Raw genomic sequence first — 13,529 nt, forward strand, 5'->3', positions numbered from 1 at the left:
GTGCTCTCATGTATGTTTGTGTTCTTGTTTGTCTGACATGTTTTCTTCATATTTCGTTAAATAAAGCTGCGATCGATAAAAAAAACACACACTCACACTTCCTCAGACCTGGTCTCAACCATCGGACTCCAGCAGGCTCCGCCCTGAAAGGAGGAGGGGGGTCAGAGCAGCACTTCCTCTGTCACCATGGAAACATGGACATGACCTCACTCTCACACACACAGCTGTGTGTTTCTCTACGTGTTCATCACCTGTTATTCATCAGCTGATGATCTTTGAGTTCAGCGTACCTGAGCAGGTGGAGTTTCAACACTTCACCATCACACACAGTCAGCCGATCGCTCGTCAATACACAAGTATTGATTGTTGGAGCTTTCAAAGCAGCTGTTTTGGTGCTGATGAGCGCCCTCTTGTGTTTGTGTAATAATGACCGTTGTCTGTCAGAAGTAAAGGAGGACGAGCCTCTGACGGAGGAGGTCGGGGTCCACGGTTGGACGGACAAACTTTCACATCACGTCTCCTAGCAACAGTCAACACTGCTTTCTATTTTCTGTCCTTTAGAGCTGAAAATATTACAGTAATATTAGTACAGTCCTCTCTGTGCTGAGTCCCACTTATCAGCCAGGGGACAAACCCAAAACTCCCTCTAACCCTCAGGTCTCATTGTGGACATTTGTGTCCAAATGTCTCATTTCTCACTTTAGTTTTGTCCATCATTCTGGCTGTGTTGCTGCAGATGGCATGAGGTTTTTTAAGGAGGTTTATGTTCTCCATAAAACATGTTTCTGATGGCTCTATAATACACTGTGTACAAATGATGGGTTAAACCTTTAAATCAGCTTCAGTCCTGATCAACACGACCAAACATTTCAACATTTGGGGGATTTTAACCCTTTAAATGCCAGTTTGATTATATGATGTCACAGTTTTATATGAAAAAACAAAAATATTAAGTTATTTTCCACATAATAAATGATGTGGGGCTGGATTGTTGTTTTTTGCGCATCCTGGCTGCTGTTCCCTGGCTGCTGTTCCCTGACTGCTGTTCCCTGACTGCTGTTCCCTGGCTGCTGTTCCCTGGCTGCTGTTCCCTGACTGCTGTTCCCTGGCTGCTGTTCCCTGACTGCTGTTCCCTGACTGCTGTTCCCTGACTGCTGTTCCCTGACTGCTTGTGTCTGTGCTGAGGCTCTGATGTGGGAACAAAGCGTTTGTTGATCAGCTGTGTCTGTTTGAGGTCAGCTTGGTGTGTCAGGGTCATCTGAGCCAGGCTGACAGTGGACCTCCTCTAACAGACTGAGTGTCTGTGGCTGCAGCAGGCCTCTTCATACCTGAGAGTGTCCAGTCTCCACCGGGGATCCTCCAGTCCAGCAGACAGACGCTTCAGTCCTGAGTCTCCTGGATGGTTGTAGCTCAGGTCCAGCTCTCTCAGATGGGAGGGGTTGGAGCTCAGAGCTGAGGCCAGAGCAGCACAGCCTTCCTCTGAGACCAGACAGCCCGACAGACTGCAAACACACAAAACAACACACAGGTCACATGATCTGAGGGTGCTGACTGCAGTACTGCCATACTGTCGCCTGCTGTGGAGTTACAGGAACATTAGGACTGATTTTTGACGTCTCACAACCAAACACCCACTACTGTCCATCAAGCATCTGACAACATTACTGGCAGCTCTTTGAGTCCTCTCTGGATCATCAGGATTTAAGAGGCCGTCAGTTAAACATGTGGATGAATCCTGACCTGAGAGTCTCCAGAGGACAGTGAGGACTCTTCAGTCCAGGAGACAGCTGCTTCAGTCCTGAATCCTGCAGGTCGTTGTTACTCAGGTCCAGGTGTCTCAGACTGGAGGACTGGGAGCTGAGGACAGAGGACAGAGCTTCACAGCTTCTCTCTGAGAGCTTACAGACACTCAGCCTGAAGAGACATTGAAGAAAGTCATTAATGTGTCTGTCCTCTCAGAGACAGTCATGTATGAACAGCTGTTTGAATGAATTAAAGTCTCTCTGTACTCACAGAGCTTTGTTGGAGGCTTTGACCACTGGCAGCAGCCTCAGAAGAGCCTCCTCTGAAGCAGAGTATTTCTTCAGGTCAAACACGTCCAGATCTTCTTCTGATGACAGTAAGATGAAGACCAGAGCTGACCACTGAGCAGGAGACAGTTCATCTGTGGACAGACATCCTGATCTCAGGGACTGTTGGATCTCCTCCACCAGAGAACGATCATTCAGTTCATTCAGACAGTGGAACAGGTTGATGCTTCGCTCTGCAGAGAGATCCTCGTTAATCTTCCTCTTGATGTACTCGACTGTTTCCTGATTGGTCCACGAGCTACTTCCTGTCTGTGTCAGCAGACCTCGTAGGTGTTTCTGATTGGTCTGCAGTGACAGACCCAGGAGGAAGCGCAGGAACAAGTCCAGGTGTCCATTTGGACTCTGTAAGGCCTTGTCCACAGCACTCTGGTAGAGACGTGTTGGTTCAGGTCTGTCTCCTAAGACTTTAGACCACCAGGATGTAGTTTGTTGTTCTTCCATCAGATTGACTCCAGAGTTGATGAAGGTCAGATGGACATGAAGAGCAGCCAGAAACTCCTGAACACTCAGATGGACGAAGCAGAAGACCTTGTCCTGGTACAGTCCTCTCTCCTCTTTAAAGACCTGTGTGAACACTCCTGAGTACACTGAGGCTGCTCTGATATCGATGCCACACTCTGTCAGGTCGGACTCGTAGAAGATCAGGTTTCCTTTCTGCAGCTGCTCAAAGCCAGTTTTCCCAGAGACTCCATCATCTTCCTGCTCTCTGGACTCCAGTGTGGATCTGTCTCAGCTCCTCCGTCATACTTGACGTTCTTCAGTTTGGTCTGAACCACCAGGAAGTGGATGTACATCTCAGTCAGGGTCTCGGGCAGCTGTCCTCCCTCTCTGGTCTCCAACACGTCCTCCAGGACTGTAGCAGTGATCCAGCAGAAGGCTGGGATGTGGCACATGATGTGGAGGCTTCGGGAAGTCTTGATGTGGGAGATGATCCTGCCGGCCTGCTCCTCGTCTCTGACCCTCCTCCTGAAGTACTCCTCCTTCTGTGGGTCGGTGAACCCTCTGACCTCTGTCACCATGTCAACGCACTCAGGAGGGATCTGATTGGCTGCTGCAGGTCGTGTGGTTATCCAGAGGCGAGCGGAGGGAAGCAGTTTCCCCCTGATGAGGTTTGTCAGCAGCACATCCACTGAGGTGGACTCTGTGACGTCGGTCAGGATCTCGTTGTTGTGGAAGTCCAGAGGAAGTCGACACTCATCCAGACCGTCAAAGATGAAGACGACCTGGAAGTCTTCAAACCTGCAGATTCCCGCTTCTTTGGTTTCAGTGAAGAAGTGATGAACAAGCTCCACCAAGCTGTACTTTTCTCTTTCAGCACATTCAGCTCTCTGAACGTGAATGGAAACGTGAACCGGATGTCCCGGTTGGCTTTGTCTTCGGCCCAGTCCAGAGTGAACTTATGTGTTAGGACCGGTTTCCCGATGCCAGCCACTCCCTTTGTCATCACTGTTCTGATCGGTTGGTCTCGTCCAGGTGAGCCTTTAAAGACGTCTTCTTGTCTGATGGTTGTTTCTGGTCTGACTGGTTTCCTGGATGCTGATTCAATCTGTCTGACCTCATGCTGATCATTGACCTCTGCAGTCCCTCCCTCTGTGATGTAGAGCTCTGTGTAGATCTGATTCAGGAGGGTCGGGGTTCCTGCTTTAGCGATCCCCTCAAACACACACTGGAACTTCTTCTTCAGGTTACATTTTAGTTCACGCTGACAAACTGCAGAATGACTTCCTGAATGAAAAAACAACAAAGAAGATCAATAAGTCAAAGAGGACATTTCAACAGGTCATGTCCTCACAGACTGAGTACATGAATATATTTTGGTCCGTCTCTTGAGACGTCAGTAAAGGTCCCATTGATCCATCATGTTAAATCTGTATAGAAATCCTCTTACGTCTCTGCAGACAGTCAGCCAGCTCCTCCTGCTTCATCCTCCTCAGGAAGTTCAGGGTGATCTTCAGAAACGCCTCTCTGCTGCTCCTCCTCTGCTCCTCGTCCTCCCTCTGACTCTCAGAGCATTCTGGGTAATCTGACCTCAGGACCTTCTGGATCTTCTTCAGCTCGTTCTTCACAAAAGTGACGATGTTGTCCTCCAGCTCCTGGAACAGATTATTAGATGAAGGACACAATCAGACATCAGATCCACGTTGGACACACTGACAGTCCACTGGTCTACAAAGTGCAGCACGGAGACGACTGTCAACACAACGGGTGGAGACGTCGTCGTTGGACATGAACAGACCGTAAATATGGAGTCCAGGTGTGTCTGATGCTGCCGGGCAGACTGACCACTGGGAACCTCTGAGCTCTGCTGGTCCACCCTGTGGAGGAACCATCAACAATCAGCTCACACTGAACCACCGACTGTAGAAGGTTTATGATTCTCAAACAAGCCGACAACACGGAGTTAAAAACACTGTGTTCAGTCATGATTGAAGATCAGATGTAAACAACACTGACAAGGATGGACGACTGATTCAGGATCTGTGTAACATCACGCCCATCTGTTTCATAAGTTTGAAGGTCTTACTCTGGGTCATCAGGACGGCGTCCATCTTTGAAGTCAATCAGACGAACCAGAGACCGATCACTCTTCATGGACACACAGCTGGGTACAGGAGACTTTTCTCTCTGCTGCTGAAAACTGAGAGAAACAGTGAAATTTATTGATCTCAAAGTATTTCTACCTCTGGTTTCACTGATTTCATGTGAAAGATTCAAGAGATAAATATACAAAAAAATAATTAATATTCTCTGACATTTAAGTGGAAAATGTATGAGAAAAATCCTAAAAATTCTCAGATATTCTCTGAAATAAAATTGGGAAATCAAGGAGAAAACAGTTATTATTCGCTGAGAATGACATGGTAAATTTATGAGAAAAAAATAAAATATTCTCTGACAGTAAAAATACAAATTTATGAAAAACAATCAATCTCTCAATCTCAACAATCATCTCCTGGAAGGGTTTAACCAACAACAAAAAAGAAAAAAAAATTGTTAATTAAAGTGGTAAATATGTGAGAAAAATATCAAATATTCTCTGAGATTTAAGACGTATGGAGGACTGAAACTGCCAAAGAAAAAATTAAAAATATATGTCACTGAAAAATGCCCCCAAAAATGCCCATTTTTAATTCATTTTCCTTTTCATTTTCCATTTTATTTACCAATTTATTCATTTTTTTTTGGGGGGGGGGGGGCAAAAAGCGGAAATTATACATAAATAAATGCATAAATAATTACACATATGTGCACTTGGCATCAGGACACCCTAGGCCGCAGTTCAATGATCGACTTTGACCTTGAACAGAGGGGCGGAGCTGTCAACCGATCACCACCTGGTGGTGAGTTGGCTCCGATGGTGGGGGAGGACACCGGTCAGACCTGGCAGACCCAAACACATTGTGAGGGTCTGCTGGGAACGTCTGGCAGAGTCTCCCGTCAGAAGGAGCTTCAACTCCCACCTCCGGGAGAGCTTCGACCATGTCCCGGGGGAGGTGGGGGACATTGAGTCCGTGTGGGCCATGTTCCGTGCCTCCATTGCTGAGGCGGCCGACCGGTGCTGTGGCCGTACGGTGGTCGGTGCTAAACCCGAACCCGCTGGTGGACACCGGCGGTAAGGTGCCATCAAGCTGAAGAAGGAGTCCTATCGGGCCTTCTTGGCCTGTGGGACTCGGAGGCAGCAGACAGGTACCGACAGGCCAAGCGGAGTGCAGCTGCGGTGGTCGCCAAGGCGAAAACCCGGGCATGGGAGGAGTTCGGTGAGGCCATGGAGAACGACTTCCGGACGGCTTCAAAGAGGTTCTGGACCACCATCCGGCATCTCAGGATGAGGAAGCAGTGCTCCGTCAACACTGTCTATGGTGGGGACGGGGCGCTGCTGACCTCGACTCGGGACGTTGTGGATCAGTGGAAGGAATACTTCGAAGACCTCTTCAATCCCACCGACACGCCTTCCAGTGAGGAAGCAGGGCCTGGGGACTCGGGGGTGGGCTCCTCTATCTCTTGGGCTGAGGTTGCCGAAGTGGTCAAAAAGCAGCCGGTGGTAGGGCCCCGGGGTGGATGAGGCCCGCCCGGAGTTCCTCAAGGCCCTGGATGTTGTGGGGCTGTCGTGGTTGACACGACTCTGCAACATTGCGTGGACATTGGGGGCAGTGCCTCTGGACTGGCAGACTGGGGTGGTGGTCCCTCTTTTTAAGAAGGGGGACCGGAGGGTGTGTTCCAACTACAAGGGGATCACACTCCTCAGCCTCCCTGGTAAGGTCAATTCGGGGGTACTAGAGAGGAGGGTCCGCTGGAGAGTCGAACCCCGGATTCTGGAGAAGCAATGTGGTTTTCGTCCTGGTTGTGGAACTGTGGACCAGCTCTGGACCCTTGGCAGGGTCCTTGAGGGTGCATGGGAGTTTGCCCAACCAGTCCACATGTGCTTTGTGCTTTGAAGTCCTGCCCCAAGTGGAGGAGTTTAAGTACCTCGGGGTCTTGTTCACGAGTGAGTTAAGGATGGAGCGGGAGATCGACAGGCAGATCGCTGCAGCGTCTGCAGTAATGCGGACTCTGCACCGGTCTGTCGTGGTGAAGAGGGAGCTGAGCTGAAAGGCAAAGCTCTCAATTTACCGGTCGATCTTCGTTCTTACCCTCACCTATGGTCACGAGCATTGGGTAGTGACCGAAAGAACAAGATCGCGGGTACAAGCGGCCGAAATAAGTTTCCTCCGTGGGGTGGCTGGGCTCGCCCTGAGAGATAGGGGGAGAAGCTCGGTCATCCGGGAGGAGCGCGGAGTAGAGCCGCTGCTCCTCCGTGTTGAGAAGAGCCAGATGAGGTGGCTCGGGCATCGAATTAGGATGCCTCCAGGACGCCTCCCTGGTGAGGTGTTCAGGGCACGTCCCACTGGTAGGAGGCCCCGGGGAAGACCTAGGACACGCTGGAGAGACTATGTCATGTGTGCCTGGGAACGCCTCGGGGTCCCCCGGGAAGAGCTGGACGAAGTGGCGGGGAGAGGGAAGTCTGGGCTTCCCTGCTTAGGCTGCTGCTCCATGACCCGACCCCGGACAAGCGGAAGAAAATGGATGGATGCATAACATGTAGAATAAACTGGGAAATTAAATAAATAGGGGCATTTCTACACAAAGTGGAAAATAATATATAAATTCATAAGCAAATAAATATAAAAATGAATAAATTGGTAAATAAAATGGAAAATGAAAAGGGAAATAAATTAAGAAAATTGGCATTTTGGACATATTTATTTATACACATTTATCTATTTATTTATTTATGTTTGATTTTGGCAGTTTGAGTCCTCCATATAAACAGAGTGCGTTTTAAGCGCGCTCCCAACGCACCGAGCAGGAAGCACCTGAGCGCCCTCATCTGTTGATCAATATGAAGATTGAATATGAAGATTTATGTGTATATGATTATATCGATATATTTATATGTGATTTATTTCTTCATAAACCGTCTATGATTCACTCTTACATGCGTGTGCAGCTCGCTCACGTTTAAAACACGTTTCTGTGCGCCTGCGATGCCTCTACCTGCGCATGCTGCGCGTTTGTCAGCAGGAATAGAGTGAAAATGATGTTTTGATGATTATTTTGACTCTAAACCACTTTTTACTGCAGTTGTCCAGATGTTGTTTCTGTCATGTGTTGATCAGAAAGAAAACCAGATGTAAACAACACTGAAAATGATGGACGACTGATTCAGTATCTGTGTAACATCACGCTCATCTGTTTCATAAGTTTTATGTTCTTACTCTGGGTCATCAGGACGGCGTCCATCTTTGAAGTTAGTCGGACGATCCTTAGACCAATCACTCTTCATGGACACACAGCTGGGTACAGGAGACTTTTCTCTCTGCTGCTGAAAACTGACAGAAACAGTGAAGTTTACTGATCACAAAGTATTTCTACCTCTGGTTTCACTGATTTCATGTGAAAGTAAAACTTGTTTTATTGCCGTTAAAGGACCCTGATGTCCTCTGAGGACAGGGACGCATTTTCATTTATTTCATGTCTTTGACCTGATGATCTTGTTCCAACACTCTCGTACCTAAATCCAGCAAAGTTCGATTTCCACTTCCAAAAAACGTAGATAACCGACCCCAAAATGTTTACCATCCTAACAGTCGAGGTTTTAAACACGTCCTTGACGTCATGAAACAGTTTCAGTCCAAAAGTACCGCTTTGGTTTGGGCAACAAAACTTTGTGGTTAGGTTTAGAAAAAACATCATAGTTTGGCATTAAATAAGTACTTTTTCACTAATATATCGTGACACATGTGACGTGACATACGTGACATGTGTCTCTAGCGTATCATGCTACACATACTCACACGCTAGGATACGTTGTTAGTAAAATAAGTCAGCGTTGACTTTAGGACACAAACAGCAGTCTCCTGGGTAAAAGTCCCGTGTTTGTATGAGCCGCCCACCACCCTGAAGGTGTTTCTCTGATATTTGAACAACTTTACGTGTGCTTTGTCACGTGTTCTGCTCGCTCACTTCCTCTTCTGCTCCTGCTGTGACTCCTACAGCCACTGGAGGGCGCCGCCTTACATTAATGTCAGCTGTAATAAGCTGCTGGCACAGTCCACCTGTGTGGTTGTGTTTTCAGTGAGAGCGGGCTGTAATGTTCTCTGTACTAATTCGACATTTCATTTCAGCTTACTGTGCAGCAGAGACGTCTCGTCCTTTCAGATCCATGCCTCGATCATGTGACCGCTCAGTTTTGGGGGTCTCACGGCTGGTTCCAGGTCCTGGTCCGGGTCCAGGTTGTCAGGTGTCTGGGCTCTGAGGGGTCCTGGTCCACAGAGAGGAAGACCAGCAGGGAGAGAAATTCAGTTTTTAATCTTCAGCCTCAGGAGCTGCTGAGAAACTCTCAGCTATCAACAGGAAAAGGACCAACACAGCAAAGTTTCACTGAACGTAGTGAAGAAAATGTGTGTGAGCGCCGAACAGCTGAAGATTATGTGGAAACAAGATGGAATTATGTGTCACGAGGAAAAGCCAACACTCGACGTCTTCATGCAGAGCTGCGATTTCAGCTCACGCTGTCTCCACATTACGTCTGAAACGTCCGTCAACACCGAAGACGGACGACTTCCCAACCGGAAATTCAAATTTTGGATTTTACGAGGTGAAATTTCTCAGTGGGATGTTTAGGATTTTAGGACGTTTCAAAGATTTCAGGACTTTGCTCACATTTGAGGATGTCTCTAGGACACATATAGCATTTTAGGACACTTCTAGTATGTAAAGACATTCCAAGGTTTTTTGGGGAAATTTCTCAGATTTCAGGACGTTTCCTGGATTTGAGGACATTTTTAGAATTTGATATTTCTCAGTAGTATTTTTCAGATTTTAAGATTTTAAGACATCTCTAAGATTTAAAACATTTCTCATATTTTAGGATATTTCAAGGATTTTAACACATTTGGACTTAAGAACATTTCTCAGATTTAAGGATGTTTCTATGACTTTTTGCACATTTATAGGATTTTAAGACACTTCTAGTATTTAAGGTCATTCCAAGGATTTTAGCAAATTTCTCAGATTTTAGGAAGCTTCCTGGATTTGAGGACATTTTTGGGATCTTGGGGCATTCAGAGGATTTTAAGACATTTCAAGGATTTTAGGCTGAAGATATTTTTTCAGTAGGATATTAAGGATTTTAGGATGTTTCTCAGATTTAAGCATGTTGCTAAGATTTTAGGACGTCTTGAAGACATTTTTCATATTTTAGAAGATTTCCAGGATTTTAGGACATTTGAACATAAGAACATTTGTCAGATTTAAAGATGTTTCTAGGACATTTTTTGGTCAACAAGCTCTGTGTTGATGCTGTTTTATGCTCTCTGGCACCTTCTGGACACTAAAAGGACAAAAACAGTTCCCAGTGTGAGTCCCAGATTTGTCCCGCGGGCCGCAGGTTGAGCATCAGTGATGTGGAGGTTTGTTGTGAGTGAGTGTGGAGGTGAGAGAGCAGAGAAACAGGAAACAGAGAGTTCATCAACATGTTGAAGGTGAAACTGAATCAAATGAGACGTCAAGTGTTGAGTGAGATACCTTTTCATGCTGGAGATCACCTGCAGCGTCCTGGTGGAGACACACAGAGACAGAGACAGAGACAGAGACAGAGACAGAGAGACAGAGAGACAGACGTGTCCATCATGTAAAGCGTCTGCTGTCAGATTAGTTCAGTCTCCATCAGAGAAAAGTTGGTAAATGTATAAAAACTGAATATTTTCTGACAGTAAAGAGAAAAATCTATGAGGAAAATAAATCAGATCATCTCTGAGATTCAAGAGGTAAAGATACAAAAAATAATTAATATTCTCTGATATTTAAGTGGTAAATGTACAAGAGCACACTTTTGAAGACCCACATTACAAAAGACTCGAAGAAGGCAGCAAATAAAGATATAAAACAAACGAACACAAAAACAATCACCGGAAAAAAACGTTTTGCTGCTTAAAAACATTACAGTGAAGATGTGGTATTTGTAGTCCATCATGTGAACATTGTAGTTTCATCACAGCTGATCCACGTCAATAACATCCGCCGTCGTGACACGTGATCGTCTTTTCCTCATGAAGTCTCCTGCACACCTGTCCTTGACCGCGTGACCTTTTCTCTGGAGGTTCAGGAAAAGTGGAGGAAATTAGATTATTTGGACTTTTCGACCGCAGCCTCGCTATTTAAGGGGTCAACAGCCAACTTCCACTCCGCCTGAACTGGATTGGGACGGCCCTTAATATGGCGAACCTCCGCCTGAATGCGCAAACGGAAGGGGAGCGGGTGGGGCGCGGGGATCGGCGGGGACGCGGCCAGTTTGGGATTGAGCCGCAGAGGGCCTTTAAAACGCGCTCCCGACGCACCGAGCAGGAAGCTCCTGAGTGCGCGCGCCCTCATCTGTTGATTGACGCCAGAGACTGTATATGAAAATTTATGTTTATGTGACTATGTCGATATATTTATGTGATTTATTTCTTTATAAATATGATTGAATATGTGAATATGATATGATTCACACTGACATGCGCGTGCAGCTCGCTCACTTTTAAAACACGTCCCTGTGCGCGTGCGTGGCCCCTTCCCTGAGTTTGGGAGTTTGGAAAAGTGCGGAGTGACGCTCCTTACCTGCTCCTCACAGCTCCTCTCTGCTCCTCCGTTAGTGTCACGGAGAAAGAAGTCAAAGCTTCAGACGGAGACGACAAACTGCGACACGACGAGTCAAAAGTTAAAGTTACTTGCAGACCAGAAAAGGAGGAGCAAAACTTATCCTTCTCTCTGCTCCTCCTCACGGGTGCAGAGAGGAGGAGCAGAGCTCAACTGAGAGCAAAAAAAAAAAAAAAAGGACAGAAAGAAAAGCTGAACTATTTTCAACACTAGTTTTTTTTCGGTCGGGATACTCAGTCCGGACTAAATGTCTGTCATATGCATAAACAACATGATCAAAACATGAGGAGTGAAAAGTAAAGCCCCCCAAGGGTTAAATTCTATATAAATTACAATAATAATATGATATATAACTGACATCTCTGTCTGTCTAATCTTTAATCTTGAAAACATAAATATGAAAATGAAACAGAACCGATTTTTACTTTGATCGTGTGGTTTTTGGTCAAATTCAACAAAGTTTTTAAAACATTATTTTCTTCATTAGTTGTATAATTACATTGTTCACATGTATTTCTATGTGTGTGTGTGTGTGTGTGTGTGTGTGTGTAAAAAATATTTAAAAACTCACATTCATAATTGTTTTGATATGAAATAATTCATGAAGTTGATCCAAACTCTGCAGCAGTAAAATGGAGCTTCTGCTCTTTCACCAGCAGGTGATGCTGTTACTGTCAAAAATCACATGACAGGAGCTCTCAGCCTCAAATCAAATCAAATCAAATCAAATCAAATCAAATCAAATCAAATCAAATCAAATCAAATCAAATCAAATGTCACTGAAAAAAAATCATAAATTTAAGTCACAACTGTTATTTTTAATCCAGATTTGATGGAAAAGCTTTTAAATCATGCAAAATACGATAAGGTTATTGCATCCGGCCCACCTTTACAGGTACTCTGCCCTGCACCATCTGTGAGCCCGTGGCGTCGCTCTCTCGTCTCCTTCCGTCTTTCAGGCACCAGCACTGGCAGAGCTCAGTGACGACAGCAGGTCATCAGATGGGCACCCTCCCTGTTTTTGATGTTTCGGCAAATTAAGCCCGTGACACATCGAGAGGGCTTGACAGCGGATCCGGCGTCCCGGGTCGACCCCCGCTGACCGCCACCCAACTCGGTGCCGTTGGTCCTTGGACAGGTTGGCTCTGCCGCCTCACCTCCCGCTGAATCCAAATCCAACCGGACGCTGCCTCCGCCTGCCTGGTGATGTTGCTTACCAGCAGCTTCCTGGCCGCACCTTCGATCGCCGGCCGTCCCAGTGTTCTCCAGAGCGACCGCCCGGCGAAGCCCCTGCGGCCGACTTCTACAGGGAGGCTCCAGGCCATTTTGCTGGCTCTCAAGGACAAGGGCTTGATATTTTTTGAGTTTGCGCTCGTACACCTCGTCAATCGTGTCTTCCCAGGGTACCGTTAGCTCTGTGAGCACCACCTGTTTGGTACCCCTAGACCAGAGGACCATATCTGGTCTGAGGCTCATGTGGGCTATCTCCCCTGGGAATTTGGACTGTTTCTTCAGGTCAACCTGCATCTCCCAGGCGTTTGCTGAGGCCAGGATCCCAGGATGCCTTTGCTCCTCCGTCCTGCTGCAGCAGTCTCTCCTGACCTGACGAAGCTGATAAAGTGGGGCCCGGTGCAAAGTTCTTTCTGCTTTTTTCTCGCCTGCTCTACCCCATCTGCCAGCTGAGCCAGGATCTTGTTGAAACTCCGGTGGCAATCACTCTGCCTGTTTTACATTTATTGTCCGCTTGATGGCACAGTTTCGGCCCACGAGTGAACCAACTGGATGGAAAGTTTCAATGCTTCATGACACTTCATCTCGCCACCACTACTTTATACTCTTGACCACTGATGGTACAGCCATATCTATATATATATATTAGTGCTGGGCCGTTAACGGCGTTAACGTGCTGCGTTAACGCGGGATTCTTATCGCGCGATAAGGAAATTATCGCGCGATAAACTATTCACTAAGTTGGGTCTATACAGTGAGCAAGGCACCAATTTCACTTTGTTGTTTAAGCGCGGATGTATACCTGGTCGAATTCACGCGGAGGGCGCGAACAAGGCGGCAGCTGGTCTGCCTGAGTGACCGGAGTGATTGGCTCCAGCCGTGTCACAAAGCTGCTGACCGTTAATGGTCTTCTTCATGACCTCTAATGTAGGCCCACAGTTCAGTTAGGGTCATGTTATCAGAGGCTGCGCCCTCTGCTGTTCATTCCAGTTAGCAGGAAAAAGCTTTTTCCACATGGAGACAGAACCT

General features: G+C 46.7%; 1 protein-coding gene and 1 pseudogene across 2 annotated transcripts; both read right to left on the reverse strand.

The window, feature by feature from the left end:
* Nucleotides 1–1,525: 1,525 nt before the first annotated feature.
* LOC148187608 (protein NLRC3-like) lies at nucleotides 1,526–4,728 on the reverse strand (annotated as a pseudogene). Its single transcript, XR_015778523.1, has 5 exons — nucleotides 4,615–4,728; nucleotides 4,327–4,405; nucleotides 3,979–4,183; nucleotides 2,014–3,815; nucleotides 1,526–1,914 (listed from the first exon to the last, which is right to left on the reverse strand). The product of XR_015778523.1 is annotated as a protein NLRC3-like (transcript).
* A 6,699-nt stretch (nucleotides 4,729–11,427) lies between these two features.
* Nucleotides 11,428–13,306, reverse strand: LOC148187609 (uncharacterized). The gene is made up of 2 exons (XM_088086822.1): nucleotides 12,158–13,306; nucleotides 11,428–11,941 (listed from the first exon to the last, which is right to left on the reverse strand). The coding sequence occupies exon 1, from the start codon at nucleotides 12,795–12,797 to the stop codon at nucleotides 12,249–12,251; it is 549 nt and encodes a 182-aa protein (XP_087942948.1). The 5' UTR covers nucleotides 12,798–13,306; the 3' UTR covers nucleotides 11,428–11,941; nucleotides 12,158–12,248.
* Nucleotides 13,307–13,529: the final 223 nt, after the last annotated feature.

This window comes from Plectropomus leopardus, chromosome 13 (genome assembly GCF_026936395.1).
Source record: "Plectropomus leopardus strain MGB_pleo_1.0 chromosome 13, ASM2693639v1, whole genome shotgun sequence".
Lineage (NCBI taxonomy): Eukaryota > Metazoa > Chordata > Actinopteri > Perciformes > Serranidae > Plectropomus > Plectropomus leopardus.

What these genes read in the sequence shown, in the direction of transcription:
- LOC148187609 (XM_088086822.1), bottom strand. Translation starts at nt 12,797, where the DNA reads ATGCAGGTTGACCTGAAGAAACAGTCCAAATTCCCAGGGGAGATAGCC.